General features: G+C 32.6%; 1 protein-coding gene across 1 annotated transcript in view; it reads left to right on the forward strand.

Annotated features, from left to right (window-relative positions):
• LOC129217332 (dnaJ homolog subfamily A member 1-like) overlaps positions 1–20,019 on the forward strand; it is a 47,445-nt gene that overhangs the window by 22,479 nt on the left and 4,947 nt on the right. Inside the window, exons 3-6 of the mRNA XM_054851614.1 lie at positions 1,408–1,693; positions 4,984–5,211; positions 5,822–6,052; positions 7,472–7,671. Of these exons, the coding sequence (XP_054707589.1) occupies positions 1,408–1,693; positions 4,984–5,211; positions 5,822–6,052; positions 7,472–7,671 (945 nt within the window). The remainder of the gene's footprint in view (positions 1–1,407; positions 1,694–4,983; positions 5,212–5,821; positions 6,053–7,471; positions 7,672–20,019) is intronic.

A 20,019-nucleotide genomic window follows, 5' to 3' on the forward strand; every position in this document is an offset into this window, starting at 1 on the left:
TACAATATCGACAATTACTTAAGCTTAAAGTTATATTTTCACTCAATTTTAGTTTTTGTTTAAAATTATAATTATTAATGTCATTTTAAATTTAATATGGCCAACGAAAAAATAAAACAATTAAAATCGAAAAAATAAAACAAATTTTCTGTAAGCTTAGAAATATAGACTATTAAGAATACCAAAATATTTACTATTTATCATAATGCATTTTTTTACAAAAACATTTTCAAAGTGAAAACAGTTTTGTATTAATTTTTGTTCTTACATCCTTTGTCCACCATCTGTAGCTTTTTTTTTTTTTTGAAGTTGAATATTTGAAAAAGAAATTGAACTAGAACTGATTGAAATATCACATTTTGCATCTAACAACATCTCGGATGTTATAATGTACTTTTTCTATCAATTAGTTTTGTTTCTCATATATGTTTTTTGCATCCAAATAATGTATTTAGTTTTTCTTTATTTGCTTACAAATTTTTTTCTAAGTTAGCAGCATAATTGAAAGTTTTTTTTTTTTTTTGCAGTTAATCAGTGCCATAAATTTTCAAATTTAAGTTTTAAAACATTATACTTTAAAGGGAAGATTGAAGTTCCATGCATAGGACATTGTCAAACCATGAACTTATTAACTCTACAGCCCATCCGCCTCGATTTTCTCCTTTATATTAATTATCATGACTTATTAAATATGAACTTAAAAAATATACCAAAAAATCAGCTCTCACATCTGATTTTCAGCCTAAAATGCTGGTTTGTAATGTTTTTTCTTAAATTATAGATATCAGCTTTCTAGACTCCTTTTCCATTGTATAATAATCTTTGCAAATCGAAAATGTATTCAATATATTAAGCATACATAACAAATATGAAAATTTATAGGAGCATCAGCGTTCAACTCAAATTGAAAAACGTAGTGTGAGGGAGAGGGGCGTGGTGTACGAGGCACGGTTGACGTCAGCCCAATCAGGGGTTGTTTCTTCTCGCGGCACTTCTGGGGCAATTTCAATGCTTAATAAGTTATAAATGAATTTTTTGTGCGGAAAAAGAGCTAGATTTTTGGATTTAGGAGATCATTTTTGATAAGTTAACATAAAAATTTGGAAAATTTAAGAAATGTTGTTGTCCATTGACCACTTATTGAGTTTTCGGGATGCTACTGTATCGCAGTTGGTTATGGAATTTTTCAGTAGTTGGTAAAAAAAATTATTTAAATTTGTAAAAGCAATAATCTTCAAAAATAATGTTAGTTAGAATTTCACTAAAACAACTCTCTGAATTTTTAAACTAGGATCACAATCATCTCTGCATTATAAAGTAAAAAATATACATATTTAAAAAAAAATGCCCATTTTCCTGTTTTCTTAAGCAAAATGTATCATTAAAATTTTTTTATTTTACTTTCAGTTCAAGCAGATATCTCAGGCTTATGAAGTTTTGTCAAATCCTGAAAAGCGTAAAATTTATGATCAAGGTGGCGAACAAGCAATTAAAGAAGGTGGAGTTGGCGGTCCAAATGGCATGTCCTCTCCAATGGACATATTTGATATGTTTTTTGGAGGCGGGAGTCGCAGGCGTGACAATAAAAGTGCTAATGTTGTACATCAGTTGGCAGTATCTCTTGAAGAACTATATAAGGGTGCTGTTCGCAAATTAGCTGTGCAAAAGAATGTGATCTGTGATAAATGTGAAGGTTAGTACATGACTAAAGCGGATCTTACCTTCTAAGATAACAGTATGTTTATAAAAACTCCAGCAAAATGTTTTATATTTTGATAGTTATTTTTCTTGTTTAACTTGATTTTTCTTTTTTAACTTAGTAACTGTTGAGCCCAAGTATTGTCCGAAGAAATAATTCATGAACATTTTGTTATTTTCCTTGTTTCTATTTCTCACGATATGGTTAATTTCTTTGTGGCCTGAAATCCTAAAATCTGAGCAACCACTTCTCCCAACTTGTGCAGATTTTTTTACCCTCGGCTGTACATGCAAGATTTTTAAGAAGTTTCAAAGGGAAAATGAAAAATATGTTTAATGCATCAACAACCTAGAAGCGGAAGGTTAAATCTCTGGTTTTCATGGTTGCCAATTTTCCATTATGTGGCACATTTCTGTGTTTTCTTATTTATTCCCGAGATCTACTTTTTACCGATTTATTAGATAAATTTTCACTTGTCTCTTACAGTTAAAATTTAGATTTAAAAAAAAAAAAAAAAAAAAAAAACTAGGGAAAATTTGCTCTAACTCATACCAAGACTATCTTTTTAACAAAACTGGAACTTCTAATGTGTATACTTACAATGAAAGAAATAATTAAAGATCTATTTTTTTTTTAAATCTCTACATCTCTCTATAACTCTAATCTCTTTCTATTTTGTTCTGCTTGGTTGCTAAAAAAGGTCATGACTTTCCTTTTAACTTACAGTGGTCAATAATTTCTTTCCCAGATTATGACAATTTTCATTATCCTACTAGCCACTTGTGGTAGGTTGTACGCTGCCTTTGGGGTCTTTGCCCCTTATTGTCGCATGCGGCAGTACATTAATTAATGAACACTACATTAGTTTTCAGCGCAACCAATCTATAGAATCATTCTAATGCCAATCTGCCATTTTCCTCGTAACCATTAACTCGAGCCATTCAAAGAAGAAAATGCTTCTGCCTTTAGCAGAAAAAGAGTGACCATAGTTTTGCAGAGGCAAGAGGCAGCCTTGAGAAAGAAGATCCGAGGATTGAAATTAGCATGCTGCCAATAGCTGATGGTACAAAAATTTTAGATTTGTGGTTTTGATTAATATTTCTGCTAATTGAAGTCGTAAAAAATGAAAACTTCCTAATCAATACCTGGTTTGATCATTAATTGGAAGACGTTAGACGGACTTACTTACATAGATTCATAGATAAATAGATTCATGATCTCAGGTTTTAAAATTTAAAGTACATCTTGATTCAAAGGTTGAATTTGCAATTTATATGCCAAAATTGTAGTTTTAAACCCAAAAATTTTTTAGAAGAATTAAACAGCAGCTAATTTCACTTTATTTGTTACTATAAAGCAGGGCTGGCAAGTTTCTGCCAGGGTGGTTAAAACCACTGGTAGAAACCGATTAAAACCGGAATGGCAAAAACCACTTTCTGCCACATTTTCGGCAGAAACTGGCAAAAACTCTCAAAACGACAAAAAAAAAAAAAAAAAAAAACTATTGATAGACAGTAGAAAATGCATGGAAAAAATGATAAATTGTTAACCAAAGCAAAGTTTAATTTACAATATTATCACAATTCAGAATCAAATTTTACATTGTTTGGACCCTTCAGTTGCTTCATGGAAAAGGTGGTTCTAAAAATCTAAATAGTTTCTCAATTTAATATGCACGAATGAGAAACTTTAGAATATTCTTGCAACAAAAGAGCTAGCAGGCAATGCATCAAAAAACAAGCAATATTCATAAAACTTTCAAATTGTATATATATTTTTTAAACTGGTCCATCATGTAGTAAGTATGTGGTAAACTATGTGTAACTATGTGTGTATGTAGTGGTAAAAATTCAACTGGGAAAAATGAGTTTCGAGAAGTGGAGCCAATTTGTTTTGCAAAGCTGTAATATTAGGTACAAAATCTAGATTAATATTGGCAAGTAAAATGACACTTTCTTCTGGAAGCACATGATAATTTCAATCACAAGCAATTTAGATGAAGCTTATTTGTGAGCAAATTACAAACAGTAATGCCAGTTTAATTTTGTATGCCACTCCTCTATCCTAAGAACCCATAGGATTTTCGTCCTTTGTTAGATTAATCCAAATATTACGAGCATCAGCAATTAAAAAGTTCCCTTTCTGAACTAAATCAAAGGCACTAGCATAACATTTTATTTTTTATTTTTGAAATGAAGTTAAATTTTTTGTTTACCTAAACAAATATCATTTAGCAATTACTTTAGTTTTTTAAGACGATTTTTAGTTTTTGCCAGTTTCTGCCGGTTTTAACCGGTTATAACCAGTTTCTGCCACTGGCATGGCAAAAACTAGTTTCTGCCGGCAGAAAGCCAACCCTGCTATAAAGGGGAAAAAAAACCTCAGATTTTCTATTAGTATTTTTATTAGTTCACATCCATTAAAATTTTCCTTATATTTGCAGATTAAAATCTGGTTCCTTCTAGTAAGAAAATACTTTGGAGTGTTCGAGTAATTCCAGAAAAAAATGATTAATGCAATGTGAAAAAATTTAAAAAAAATCACAAAAATTATCTCTAGTACTTCAATATAAATTTTCATAATTTGTACTTTGTAGAACATATGAAGCAGTGAGAAGCAAAGGGATGCAAGCTTTAAAATTAAAAATTTGAAGGTACCAGCACAAATGGAACTTCCTCTGTTTTGGGGCAAGAAATGATACTAGTAGTATTGGTATAAAGAATTCAATGAAAGCCTACTAAGGGTCTGAACTATCAAAACTTAAAAAAAACCACTTACATCCCTTTGCTTCTAACTGCCTCAGATAAAGAAAAACAAAACACATGTTTTGTCAAAAATTGGATGGCATGTTTGGGATTTCGATCTTTTCGTATCCTACAAATAATTAAATTAAATTATTTTAACTTAGGTTTCTGAAAAGTTATTTTTATTTAAATTTTTTACCCTTTTTTTTCACAACATAAAATTTATTGTAAAGTTATTAAAAAATAAATAAAAATTTCAACTTCATTTAATTAATTATTAATAATTTATAATTGAAAAAATGCAAAAATATAAACAAATATTCACATGGTAATTTGTAATTTTTCATTTGGCTTTCAAAATAAATACTTTTAGCAGTTCTTCATCTTGATTTTCATGCTCTAGTTCTTGCAGCAATGAGCATTTGAATCTGTTAGTGCCACTATGTTCTTGGTTGACTGTATATAGGATTATATAATAATGCTTTAATAGAGTTTAAAAATTTAATAATTACATTTCAAAATTATTTGCAATTTTTCTAGGACGAGGTGGAAAAAAGGGAGCTCTGGAAAAATGTTCAAAATGCAATGGTAGTGGAATGCAGACTCATGTGCAGCAACTTGGTCCTGGAATGGTTCAAAGAATTCAATCAGTGTGTTCTTCATGTTCTGGTCAAGGAGAATATATCAATCCCAAAGATAGGTGCAAAAACTGCCATGGCAAAAAAGTTGTTCGTGAAAAAAAGATCATTGAAGTCCATATCGATAAAGGTCAGTTGTTTTGTAACATCAAATGGCACCATTTATTCCTTTTTGGCTATTAATTGCTAAAATAAAGTTTTTTGTTGAGGGATCGAAGTATCAAACAAAATCAAAGTAAAAGGGTTTATCAAAGTTAAATTTTTGAAAAAAGGCATTGATTTAGCTGTTTATATTTTAAAAAAAGTAAGGTCAAAGAAATTCTGAGAGGAGGTCTTGCGGACCTGCGTCCAGGGGACCCCATAGCACCTAAAACCTTAAATTTTGTACAAAATTACCTTTAGCCACTGTAGTTTGCACCTGGGTTTTGTTTTTTAAATTGCAAATTGTTTTTTTTTTTTTGACGACTAGTGCTGACTCTTACCTCAGAGCGTTTGTCACTCTGTTGATCTCGTTTGCTGGCTTTTTCTTTATCTTAACAACATAATTACCTATAACTCCGAAAATGATTCAAATTTTCATAAATCTTCTCAGAGGCTTATTCTTAAAGGTCTAAACTTTGAAAATATGAAGAGAAAAAAAATTTTCGTTTTTTTTGAATTTCTAGACTAGAATACTCTGTTAAAATCAAGTTGCTGTGTGTTATTGATTAATGTGTACTTATGTAAAGTTTTCTTTGCAGGCATGGAAGATGGTCATAAGATCACATTTACTGGTGAAGGTGATCAAGAGCCTGGTTTAGAACCTGGTGATATAGTTATTGTGCTTGATGAAAAAGAACATGATGTCTTCAAAAGGAGCGGCAGTGATTTAATTATGAGAATGGAATTAACATTGACTGAATCTTTGTGTGGTTTCCAAAAAGCAATCAAGACTCTTGATGATAGAATACTTGTCGTTACATGCATACCAGGTATATAGTATTTTTTATATTATACAGTTCTGCCGGTTTATAGCAAGGTCAAAGGGACCAAATAAAAAATTTGTTGCAGCTGTAGTTCTGTTCTAAATTAAAAAGTTAAGAATACACAATAAAAAAGGAATGGAACATATTTAGGGGTCCAATTAGAGGTAATTTGGGTCCGTTAACGGACCCTTGACAAAGTTTCGATCAACCAAAACGGACCTTTCACAAATTATTTAATTGAAAGAGAAAATCTCAAATGAAAATAACTTATATTTCTATGTACAACCTGACATTTTTTAAAGTTAAATTTGGGGGATCAGCTTACATGCGGATGTGGATCTGATCTGTTTATTAAATATTATTTGAATTTCGGCACTTTGATGCTTGCGCAAAAAATAAATCACTAAATACTGCTCAAAATATCACTTCTTACTTATGAAATTTGTTTCTTTATAGTGAAATTAACATTATATCAAGTCGGTTTTTATGTTTCTATAATTTTGTTCTATTCCAGTTGAAACAGAAACAAAATGCCTCAGCTGTTGTTCAGATTTTCTATGCAAATCACCAAACCCTTGAAAATGCTGCATGAGACATTTTCTCTCCACTCATGATTTGAACAAAAAAAAAAAAAAAAACGCACGAATCAGAGATATGAAATTTGAACTGCGAAGGGATAGCTAGAAAAAAATAATCACTTGAGATAAAGGTTAGCAGCTCGTAAGTTATTGTCATTTAGTGTCTTGCGTTAGGCATTGCTAATTCACACAACCAAGGACACTCATTCACTCCCATAAAATTATGCATATGAATAGTTTAAAAGTTTTTATTTTAATGGATACATTTACGTTTTTTTTGTATATATGTTGTCTCAAAAACCACTAGATTTTTCTCACTTTGTTGCTACTTGAAATATTGCTTTTTTTTTTCTTTTGTGTTTGCTGCTCCAATAAAGTATATTTAGCTATTCCAAAAGCACATCTCCTTTTATATTACTAAATCAGTCAACATTGAGTGGCAGGTAAGTAAAATGGAAATTTAGGTTGAAATTTAATTGCCAAAATTTATGAGAACAAAGCTTTCTTAACCCCATAAATTATGAACAGCATTTTAATTGGAATTTGAAATTAACAATTTTTTTGATGACACTCGGTAAAATTTGGTTTCTTGTAGCACAACGTAATAAATGTAAAATAAATTTGAAATTTCTTTTTAATGAAAAATGCCTTTTAAAATGCTATGAAGAAGTTGTTTCCTTTTCTGTTGTTATGTATGACAAATTGTAAGGTTTTTTTGGCAGCTATGTTAGTTGCAGAAACATTTTACAATCTTTTTAGTGGTCACTGGTGTAAGCTAACTGTACTAAAGTACTTATGTTCACCTTCAGAAATTTGAAATCATTGTTTTAAAACTCTTAATCTTCAGGGGAAGTTGTAAAGGACCAAGCTGTGAAGTGTATCTTAAATGAAGGAATGCCGCAGTACAAGAATCCTTTTGAAAAAGGCAGACTTATTGTGCAATTCATTGTTAATTTCCCTGAAACAATTGATCCTCGCCTAGTTCCTCAAATTGAAGCTGTTCTACCACCTAGGCCTGAATACATCATCCCAGATGATGCTGATGAGGTATTAATGTTTAGCCAATTACTTTTTGTTGATTAAAATTTAAAATCTTATTACTTGAACATTTTTATCTTTGTCTTGAAATCATTCCATGTCAAGTGACCTGGGGGTCCCCACTCAACCCTCTCCAATTTTCATGAAATTTTTATTGGATGTACATATAAGACTTAAAGGTGAAGCTATGCCAAATTACAGCTCCATAATAGAGGTGCAGATTAGCGGTCGCCACTCGCCAATTGGCGACCAAAAATTTTCAATGGCTACCAAAGATTTCAGCGCCGATCGCCACCGGGTGACCAAAGGGGGAAAAAATCCCCCCCCCCCCCAAGTTGAAGTTATCGATTGCACTGTGCTTTCGGATCCAGTTTTTCATGCTGTGGTAGTCGCTCGTCTAGACGCGACGTCACTTACTGACCTTCAAGAAAAGTTGAAATGTTGCCCCTCCCCTCGCTGATTTGTTGACCACTTCCCGTTTGCTACACCTACACTGCGTTCGGGGCTTAGAGCATTGTTCGGGGAGGGGGGTGAAAACTGAACCCCCCCCCTTGCGGTCCAGCAGACATGATCCCCGAACCCAATCAAGGTCAACACTGCAGCATCTGCAGGGCCTGAGGAGGGGAAACATAAATATGGCGGCGTAGCTAATTCTGATGACTTTTTAAAAGGTTGAAAATGACGAGTAGAGGTAGCTCAAAGAGAATAAAATTGGATACATCTTCCAAGACTTTTTCAGTTCTTCAAAACGAGGACAACCAGCATCAAGTCAGTTCATTTTTCATTGTTACAGAATTTTTTTTTTTGGAAAGATTACTGTAACGTGTGTGACAAACTAAACATGGCACCAAATACATTATTTTTCTGCTGGTATACGCTATCGATTTAAAAATCAATTTTTAGAAGTACCAAATAACTTTAAAGTGGCCGACTTACACCGGTGTCATGAAACTTTTCACGACTTGCTTCGCGAAAATCTGCTTCCCTTGTTCCTTTTACATCTTGCGAATATTTTAATATAATATTTTTTTTTTCAATCTGAAAATATTTTGACAGATGCAGTGTTAAATTAGCTTATTTAATGTTTAATATTCATGACTTTTTATTTACAGAGCCATATTAAATTAGAAATCGTACTTCGTGCGAAAAATTGCACTTCGTGATTTAGATTTCAATCCTTTTACACCTTGTAAATATTAAAAGTATTTTTTAAAATCGGGAGTTATTTTGCGCAGGCTAAATTTAATTAGCTTATTTCGTGTTTGATTTTAATGAATGGATTTATTTTTGGATCCATGCTTCCTTTGTAATCGTACTTCGCGGGGAACTGCACCTCGTGGTTGAGTTTTCAATAGTTTTGCATCTTGTTCATTTCTTAATATTTTTGACAAATGAAAGTTATTTTGACGTATACTACCTTAGAGTAGCTTGGTCTATGTTCCATTTTAATAAAAGAATTAATTTTTGAAGCCACGCTTCCTTTGTAATCGTACTTTGCGGGGATTGCACCTCGTGGTTGAGTTTTCAATCCCTTTGGATCTTGTACAGATTTTAATATTTTTGATAATCGGAAGTTATTTTGGCACAGGCTGCCTTAAATAAAGCTTATTTTTATGTTTATTTTAAAAACTTGATTTATTTTTGGAATCGTGCTTTCTTTGTAATCTTACTTCGCGGATAACTATAACCACGTGGTTGAGTTTTAAATCCTTTTGCATCTTATACATATATTAATATTTTTGACAGACGAAAGTTATTTAGACAAATGCAACCTTATATTAGTTGTTTCATGTTCTATTTTTATAAAAGAATTTATTTTTGAAGCCATGCTTCCTTTGTAACCACACTTCGCGGGGAGCTGCACCTCGTGGTTGAATTTTCAATCTTTTTGCATCTTGTACAATTGTCTTCATATTTTTGATAAGCAAAAGTTATTTTGATGTGTGCTACCTTAGATTAGCTTGTTTCATGTTCCATTTTAATAAAAGAACTTATTTTTGGAGCCATGCTAACTTTGGAATCGCACTTTGAGGATAATTGCCTCTTGTACTTTAGATTTCCTTTTGCATCTTGTACCAACATATTTTAATTTTTTTGGTAGTCGGAAGTTGTCGGCTTATTTTAAGTTTTATTTTAATAAATAATAAATGCAATTATTTTCGGGAAACGTGCCGACATTGCACACCAGTTTTACTAATCTTTTTGCATTTTTTAAATACTTCAGAAGTTTTGATAATTGAAAGTTATATTTTAATAACTAAAAAGTACTAAATCCTGTTCTTATATTTATTTTTACAGGCTTTATTTTAATCAATTTAATTTTATCCTAAAATATTAAATCTAAACATTTTTTTTTTGCTGTTGAATTTGAAATGTATTATTTCTATAAACGATACTAAATGTGGTATGTTGATAGGTAGATTTCTCGAGTAGTGGATAGCTACTTTATTATTAGTTCAATTCTAATTCAGACTTTTAAAATAACCATTTGTTCGCAAACTACAAATATTTTTCTAGTTTGTTTTTATTATGTGGTTTTGAAATTTGGTCCTGCAAATTTAAATTTCAAATATGTTGGCTAGGGGGATTCCATGAAAAGTGAAACCAGTAGGTCAAACAAATATTAGATTTTTAACTTAATGTGTTCCTCCATCCTATTTCAATCCAAATCATTCTCAGATTTCTTCAATGAGAGAAGGAAAATATTTACCAATCTTCACTGGTACTGATTTTTATTGTGCTAAGATTTTTAATACATAGATATATAAAATATATGCACAGTGAAGCAGAGTTTATGCGTTTTTGAAGGGACTGTATGAAAAAAAGTGTAAATAAGGGGAAAAACGTACAATAGGTATCCATTAAAATGTATTGGATTCTGCAGGCACGAATTCAAAAAACGTACCAAAGAGAAATGTATAAACGGTGCTTTTCTGTATATATATATATATATATATGTGGGTGTATGTTTGGCTACCAAAAATTTGAAGTGGCTACCAAAGTTTTTGGTGTTGGTAGCCACTGGCTACCAAAGAAAAATACCAGTCTACACCTCTACTCCATAAGTCGTATGATTCTGCCAATATCCAAAGTTTTGTAAAGGCCTCTTTTTTTCGCATCGCGACTGAAATAACAAAATCACTAAGTTTGTGTGTTCATTGCTCGCGACATAAGATGGTTACAATACATATATTTGGTGATCCTGATCAACTTTTGGAGTAGAAGAGCCTAGTAATATAGCAAAAGCTCTATGCTTGGTAGATTTTTCTCGATTTGCTGCCAAAATAGGCTTAAAACCACATTTTTACAAATTCCAACGATACATCACTGGCTTGTCTCTGCTGAGAGAATAGTTTTCTGAATCTAATTTTTCTCTCGTATGTAACCATCTGTTATGTCTGAAAGGTATGCAAGTGGCATATTGATAGCTCTAATTAATGCTGAATTATCCAAGTTTCCACACCTGATAAAATAGGAAACTGTAGGAACTACACACAAACAGTCCGTGAGAAAAATCAATGAAAACTATTAGACATTACGAATTCATGTCAAACAATTCTAATAAAAATTACAGGATCTACTGCGCCTGGGCTTTGACAGGAAAACAAACTGTTTTAGATATTTTTGACAACTAGTTTGTGAGTAAGCGCTCTTCCAAAAGCTCGAGAAATGGTAAAAAGTTGATTTCTGGTACTTAAAAAAGAATAATTTTTATTTCAGCTGGTGTGAGAGCTTCAATTTTTCACTAGGTATTATTTTAAAGCTCTTGAAATAAGATTTGAAATGGTCTGTCACTACGCAAGGTTATGCAACACTAATATTTTAAGGTCATAAAAAGCATTGTTAGATATTTTCAGAAGAAAAAAAACCAATAAATTTGTTCATATGCGGTATAAAACTTCAGAATAAGATTATAAAGGGTTATTTCCAAAAAGTAATTATAAAACTTTGAGATACAGATCTACAGATATTTTTAGGTATTGCAATTTTTCCTGCCATTTAATTGAAAATGTAATTAGCGGTAACTGCCTTCACTACCGTAGATGGATAAAAATTGTCTGGAATTATAATTGGCTCATAATGGAAAAAAATGGATTTTTACTGTCTTACCATTTAACTTACTGAAGTTAAGTGGTCATTGGTATCTTTTGAAGATATTTACAAAAAAATGCAGAGTGCAAAATACTCTAAAAACCATATGGTAAGTTAAGTTCTTTTTTTTTTTTTTTTTTGAGTGGTTTCTTTGAGAGTTTTTTGTCCTGGGGTCTACTTTTGAAATTAACATTATTTACAGTTGCATTAAGAAAAGCTCAGGTGTTAGAAGGAACATAAAGTTCCATGTGAATGAAAAAAAGGTTTCCTTCATGGCTTGTTTTTCCTCAGTTCATGTCTAAAACCTACCCCTACCACCATTTTCAAACATAGCCGCAAAGATCAAGAATCCAACTAATTTTGAGAATTCAAAATCACCCTTGAAAATGGTCATGCTCTCTGCTCCACAATTAGTGCTTTCACTTGCCCCTTATTTTAGTTCAGTGGAATAAAAGAGTGCAGTCTATGAGCATCTGTCATAGTTCTTAATGTCATTTTCCTGTGTTTCAAAGCATGTTCTCGTGTTTACTGTACAGTTGTACTGTGCTGAAAAGGTGTTAACCTAATTTGTTCATTTGCCTTATCAAACCAATGTTGTGAAATCATAACGTGGACAATGTAGGTCATTTAAAAATAAGCTCTAGCTGAAACTCTTCTCACAGTCCCTTAGACAGTAGACGTAACACAATTTTTTTCCACATTGCTTGCAAAAAATTCATTTTTGTTTTGACCAGAATATTTTGATTAATGGTGTAAGATTAGGAAAACGGAAACTATTTTTATACAGAGAGTGTAATCCCGTCACTGTATTGATTTTATAAAGGACTAGAGTTCTGACCAATACATTTATACCAACTATTGGGTTGTTCGGAAAGTCATTTCCTTTTTTTTGGGGGGGGAACATGAAAGACAGTTTTCGTATAATGAATAAATATTTTATTAAATTATATATTGGCCATTCTGGTCCAACACCTTTTTCCATCTTTCTGGCAGTAACATAATTCCCCTCTCATAAAAGTTTTGGTCCTTGCTGGCAAAAAACTAGTTCAGGTGGTTTTTAACATCTTCATTTGAGGTAAAGGTTTTGCCATCCAAAAAATTTTGCAGGGACCGGAACAAATAGTAGTCGAAAGGCACCAGATCTGGAGAATATGGTGGATGTTGCAGTACGTCCCATTCAAGCTGTAAAAGTTTTTGGCGAGTGACCAAACTTGTGTGAGGTCTCGCATTATCTGGTGGAACACTACGCCCTTCCTGTTGATTAATTCGGGCCTCTTCTCTTTAAGTGAATCATTCAATTTGTCCAGCTGATGACAATAGACTTCTGAATTAATCATTGTATTGTCCGGCAAAAGCTCAAAAAAAAAAAAAAAAAAAGATTCCTTTGACATCCCACCAAATGGAGAGCATCACCTTTTTTTGGTGAATGTTGGCTTTTGAAACGCTTTGAGCCGGTTCATCTTTTCTGCTCCATGACCTCTTGCATTTAACATTGTTGTATACAACCCATTTTTCGTCCCCAGTAATAATCCGCTTCAAAAATGGATCATTTTCTTGACGTTTGAGGAGCGAATCACATGCGTCAACACGACGACACAAATTTCGCTCCGTAAGGACATGGGGCACCCACACATTGAGCTTCGAGGTTAAGCCCATGCCTTTCAAATGGCCATAAACAGTCGAATTCGACAAATTTAATCTCTCACCGATCTCTCGTGTGGTTATTCGCCGATTTGCATCAACTAATGCCTTTATCGCATCTTTGTCAGCTTCGACCGGCCTTCCAGACCGTGGTGCATCTTCGACATCAAAATTGCCGGATCGAAATTTTGCAAACCAGTTCTGGCACTGGCGTACTGTTAACACGCCTTCTCCATACACATCCGTCAATTTTTTTCTCGCTTGGACAGCATTTTTACCTTTTCTGAAGTAAAAAAGTAAAATATGACGAAAATGCTGCTTATTGCTCTCCATATTTAAAAGGGCACCAACCAAAAACTACTGCGTAGAATTAATAGAACTTTTTCACACACAAGCCTTGCAACATCAGCTCTCAAGACATATAATGGTTATGCGGCTTAAGTGTGAAGTTGGTTTCGAAAAAACGTAATTAAGTCCTCTGACGGGAAAAAACGAAATTACTTTCCGAACAACCCAATATTTATGTTATCTTACTATATATTGTATATTTTTACTGCCTTGAACTTAGAAAAGGAATAATGGAAAGAATGAATTTCTAATTTTTATTTATAGTTTTTCAAACCCATAGCGGAAAAATTACAATATTATGCTGAATCTGAAAGCTTCATTACTTTTTAGAGTAAAAACCTTTTTGCAATCCCATTCTGAAATCATTTACCACATCTACATCCAGTTGCGCAGCCAGAAATTTCCTGCGGAATGGGGGTTTTGGTCGTAACTACTTTCATATATATTTAAACTACCACATTAAAGTTGTAAATATGTACTAAAACCAAGTGTTCTAGGAAGGATTTTGACTCCAAAACCTCCCCCCGACTGCTCCACTGAATACACCGTATGTGTTTTTTTTAAATATCAAATATGTTTTGTGACCTTGAATTATTATTTTCACATAACCTTTCAAAGTAACATATTGTTTCAGATCTTATTTTAAGAGCTTTAAAATAACACCTTGTGAAAAATTATAGCTCTCATATTAGTTGAGAAAAAAATATTTAAGTACTGGAACTTCACTTTTTACTATTTCTCTAGCTTTTGGAGGGGCGCTCACTCAAAAACTAGTGTTTCAAAAATATCTGAAACAGTTTTTTTCCTGTCAAAGCCTAGGTACAGTAGATCCTCTAAATTTTACTAGAATTGTTTAACATGAATTTGTGTTGTCTAATATTTTTCATTGAGTTCACACGGACTGACGCACATGTTTTTGAACTACAGTTTCCTATTTTATCAGGGTGTGTCTCAAAAATGGAACACACGTTTTTTAGTTCATAAAAAGCCAAATTAAAGGTGACCCATTTGAGAAATTGCCCTTTGAAATTGAGACAAAATTGGCGAAAAATTGTTTCGGCTGGATTTAAGACTTGGATGTTTCAGCAATTATTTGAACTATCAAGATGCCACTTCCATACCTTTCAGATGTAACAGGTTACAAACGAGGAAAAAATTAGATTCAGAAAACTACAGTAAAACCCTTCCTAACGGACACCCCTCTTATACGGACAATTTTTAATTCCCCAGTTCCAATGCAAATAACATTATTAAACCCCTGTCCTGCGGACATCTCTATTGCGGACAAAAAAATTTGTCCCATTAGTGTCCGCATTAGAGGGATTTTACTGTATTCTCTCATCAGATGCAATCCGATGATGTATGCTTTTAATTTGTAAAAATGCAATCTTAAGCGTACTTTGGCAGCATATCGTGAAAAATCTACCATGCATAGAGTTTTTGCTATACTACTAGGCTCTTTTACCCCAAAAATTGATCAGGATCACCAAATATAAGTATTGTAAGATGTTGCGAGCAATGAAAACACAAACTTGGGGATTTTGTCATTTCATTCGTGATGTGAAAAAAAGAGGCCTTTTTAAAACTGGATACTGGCAGAACCATATGACTTATGGAACTGAAATTTAGCATAACTTTATGTAAGTTTTATATGTATATCCAATAAAAATTACATGAAAATTTGAGAGAGTCGAGTGGGGGGACCTTGTCCGATTCTAGGACACTTGACATGAAATGACCCCAATGTTCTCAACTTCAATTGTTGTGAACTTTTTGTCCTCTTTATAATCTTTTTTTGCTTTTAAGTATTTGTATGTACATTGTTAGAAATAAAAGTTAATAAGTCATTTTGGGATCAAAAATTAGAATTCTACCCTTAGATTTCTAACTCTAGGCGCGAAATTAGACGCAAAGTTTCGCATCACATTGAAGCTTTTCTTTTCTGACTCGTGTCTAATTGACTCATTGGATAAATTCAAAAGTAATTTTAAATGCATTTATTTTTTCTTTTTAAAGTGTTTTCCCTTTCAAATTTTCGAATCTTTTTACACATGCTATCAACAATAAGTATTCTTTTTATTCAATAATTTTTTTTTTTTGAATTTTCTGACACATTTAGATTTGATTCATAGCAATTCCGTATCAGATCAATAAAAAAGAGTTTTTGACCTCAATTCCAATTTCAATATAGTTGTACAAAAGGTGCATTTGACAAGGTAAGTAATCCTGCCAATTTTTAAATTTCTATTTTGAAAATTGTTCAAAGCAAAAGCTTGTGAGAACTCAAAATGTGCATGAAAAAGAAAAGTAAAGTGAAAATTCAAAACACATTGTGAAGTTAATGAATACGGCTTTCTTTAGAGACTACATGATTCTTGCAGCAGATTTGAGGACCACACCTGCCCCCCCCCCTTGACTACGCAATTGATGCATCAGTATATATGTGTACATATATACAATCCCATTAAATGAAAATGTTAAATTCTTTACATAAACATTTCCACTAGTTAATAACATTGTAAATGTGTGCATAACGGATTCAGCAAGAAAAGCAGATAACACAGTAAACTTCCAATTATACACAGGGCGTTTTATCCGCCAGTCAATCAACTCAAGAGCAAATATTTTTGCAGTAAAAAGCAAATACTAATAACTGTATTTAGTCAAAAAATTATAAATTTAAACTTGGCTGTTTTTGTTTTATTTATTTTTTGTGCTTTCTTCGTTATACATACACTTGTTCTTTAGTGATGTTTAGGAAAAATTTTGCCTTATTTTCCCCTCATTTTTGCAGTTTATCTGCAATTTTTATTATCCGAAACACTTGTGTACCCAATTCTATGGATATTTGGGAGCTTACTGTACTTTAGTATACAGGGAAATCAAAATATCTTACTTGCATTATCAAAGTTAAGGTTTGTATGTGAGATACCAAATATAAAAAGTTTGTAAAACAAAATAAGCATTGAAATGTAAATTTGTGCTACAAATATTAAAAATTTCAATTTTTCACAAGTGGAAATTAATCCATTAAGAAAAAAAAATCCATTTTTTTTCCTTCTTCCTGTTTGCATCTCTAGTCCTAGCAACACTCAAAATATTGAGTTAGTTTTTTAACAACTCTCATGAAAAACTATCTAAATTATTTTAAGAAAAAGAATTATTTTTATTGGAGCAATGAAAAAGGCTCATGACCAGTGGCGTAACTAAGCTTTCTGCCGCCCGGGACGGTTCCTCAATTTGCCGCCCTTTTGATGGGAAATAGTTCATACATTAAAGAGTCAAGTGTTTTTAAAAGATTTTATAAAAGAAAAAAAAATTTTTTTCCTTATTTTTCTTGCAGAAGAAAAAAAAAGGAATTCAGAACTCTTCCGAAAAACTCTAAAAGTCAAAATTGTTAATTTAAGCAATTTTTGGTAACTGTTTATAGAAAAGAGGCTTTGAGCCCCCTCCAGATTTTTTTAAAAAATCAGTTTTGTACTTTCTTTGGTGACGTTAGGGAGATTGGGAGTTCACAAGGAAATTTTCCGAAATTGAAGTCTTAAAAAAAGCAATTTTTGGCTATCTTTGGATAAGTGAAGACATTGGGGAAAGTTCAGCGGCGCTGTCCGGAAAGCTTTTCAACTAAACTGAAAAGCACGTAAATGTAGGCTGTATCTAGTGGTGTAAGGGTCTCCCCTTACTCCAACAAAGACTGGATTTTAATCCCGAAATATTTTCAAATTTGAAATCAATTTTAGTTTATCTTTGACGACGTTAAGAAGAATGGGGAACGTACGCGAGCTCTCAAGAAATTTTCCGATGCTGAAGTTTCAAAAAAGGAATTGTAAGCTATCTTTCACGGCATAAATTTCTGACTATTTCCAAAAATGTTGAGAAGTCAGATGGTTTTCCTGTCTTCCTACGAAATGTTTTGAAAATGACGTCCTAAAAACGCAACTTTGGCCGTTGTTTGACGGACAACGTCATGAGAGAGATTTCGGAGGGGGATTTCCCACCCGAAATTTCTTTTGAAACAGTTGCTTATTTTAAGCTCTTCATCCCTGAGAAAAGAAGACTTTGCGGTCTTCCCTCATAAATTTCTCAAAACAAAATTTGGAGCCAACTGTGATGACGTTAGGTTCGTGCACATTTGGGATCCCTACCTTAGAATTTTTCTGAAATTTCCGTTTCAAAAACCCAACGTTAAGCTATTTTTGTGGACATTGGATGCAAGGGGGATTTTAAAATTCGAAGTTGATGTCCTTAATACAAATATTAGACTATCACCACGTTAAAGGAAGGATCAGGGCTCGACCACCCTCAGGAATTTGTTGGTATTGAAATTTTAAAAACTCAATATTAGGCTAAAAGATTAGATGTTAAGGGGTGGGTTGGGAGATATCCTTCGGAAATGTTTCTTAAAACTGCACTTTTGAGCTGTTTGGTGACGTTATGGGATAATAAGGCTCTTCCGATTGCTCTTCCCAAAAAATGTGACACTGCCCTCAGTCTGTAGCTTCAGACGCAGGAAGAGAAAAAAACAAACAATATAATCCTGAGATGTCCACAAAACCAACACGTGTTTTATATTTGAGTAATTTTGTTGTCAAAGTCTTACCACAACCTTAGACTTAAAAGACCTTTTTTTTGACTCCAAAAAAAAAAAAAAAACATGATTTACTAATTGGGGAAACGCGTTAAATTTTTTCGCATCAAAAGTGTGAAATTGCGACCCGGGGCGGACCGCCCCCTCCGCCCCTCCCTAGCTACGCCATTGCTCATGACTATAACTTGTATTATCTGAAAAAAGAAAAACCAAATCTTTAAAAACTCATTACACATTCTTCCTAATAAAAGAATAGTGTTTATTAAATGAAATTGCTGTCACATTCTAACCTATATTTTAAGAAAAATGCCAATATGTCTTTGCATATTTTATGAATAATGCAGCCCAAAAATATGTAACAGAAATAACATAAAAATCTGCAGAAAATATGTAAACGTTTCTGTCTTTTTTTCAGTGCCTTGCCATTGTTGTGCTAGTTTAATTTTTGGTGCACTGTATTGAGATATTCAAGGTCAAAAGTCATGGTGAATGGCCTTCGTAACATAAGAAAAGAACGCTATTCATTTGCTTTACAATGGTTTTTGAATTTTCACTCTAATATTAATTTGGAAAGAAATTTCAAACATTTGTTATATATTTGCTCATTTTGAGTTTTTCACATTCTTATATTTTGAACAATTTGAAACAAATCTAAAAATCGGCAGGATTCCTTATCTTGTCATTGTGTTCTCCATGCCAATTTTTATTGAATTCTGATATGGAATTACTCTAAACTAGATGCCATATTGTCATCTAGATTTAAATTTTTATTTCTAACACTGTTTATGTACTTACAGGTAATTTTTTCATGCTGAACAATGTTTTTTTGATAAAGCGTTTTTTCTCATACACTTGTGTAAGAGAGGCGACCAAAATTTTTTACTCCAAATAAAAACTGACTTTTATCCCCCTTAATTTGTTGAAATTAATGATTATAAATGAATTTATTTATCTTAGTAGAGTATTTTGAATAAATTAGTTCATTAAGGCTGAATCTTGGTTTTTCTGGAAAACATTTTACCAATTATTGCATTCCATACTCTCAAACAGGGCCGTCCGAAGAGAGGGGCGAGCAGGGGCAATCGCCCCGGGCGCCACAAAATGAGGGGCACCTCGGGACTCCCCTTAAATTCGAAAAAAAAAGACTAAAAAATATACATCCTACATTTAAATTACAAGCAAAGTAATGCATTTAGATATAATATTTTTCTTCACAAAATAATGTGCATTTTAAAACAAGAATTATCATTTTGATTTATTAAGAGTTAGTCAAAAATCATTCAGTTTGTTACGGTTCGGTACTGTCGGCTTAGCTTTTGGCTTTAAAAGTAGAAGTAAAAAGACCAATTAGGTAATATATTTTTATTCAGTAAATTCATTACAAATATGGGGTGATGGGGTGCCTATCCCCCTCAAATGCTTTGAAACACCAAGTAACAAAAGGAAGTCTTTCTTGAAAACACTCTGAGCCATATCTCTCTCCCCTTCGTGATGGGGCACCCATGAATCTGGCTACGTATAACAGAAACTTCAATAAATGGATGAAAAAAAAATGAGATCTGTGTTTCCACATATATAAATGTTATTAAGTTGGAACAAGCAAAAGCAAAAACCTCTTTAAAAGAATGGATGAGTCCAAATTGAAATTTAATTTTGATGTAATTTATTTCCAGAAATGCGTTTTCTAT

Source organism: Uloborus diversus, chromosome 2, assembly GCF_026930045.1.
Source record: "Uloborus diversus isolate 005 chromosome 2, Udiv.v.3.1, whole genome shotgun sequence".
Lineage (NCBI taxonomy): Eukaryota > Metazoa > Arthropoda > Arachnida > Araneae > Uloboridae > Uloborus > Uloborus diversus.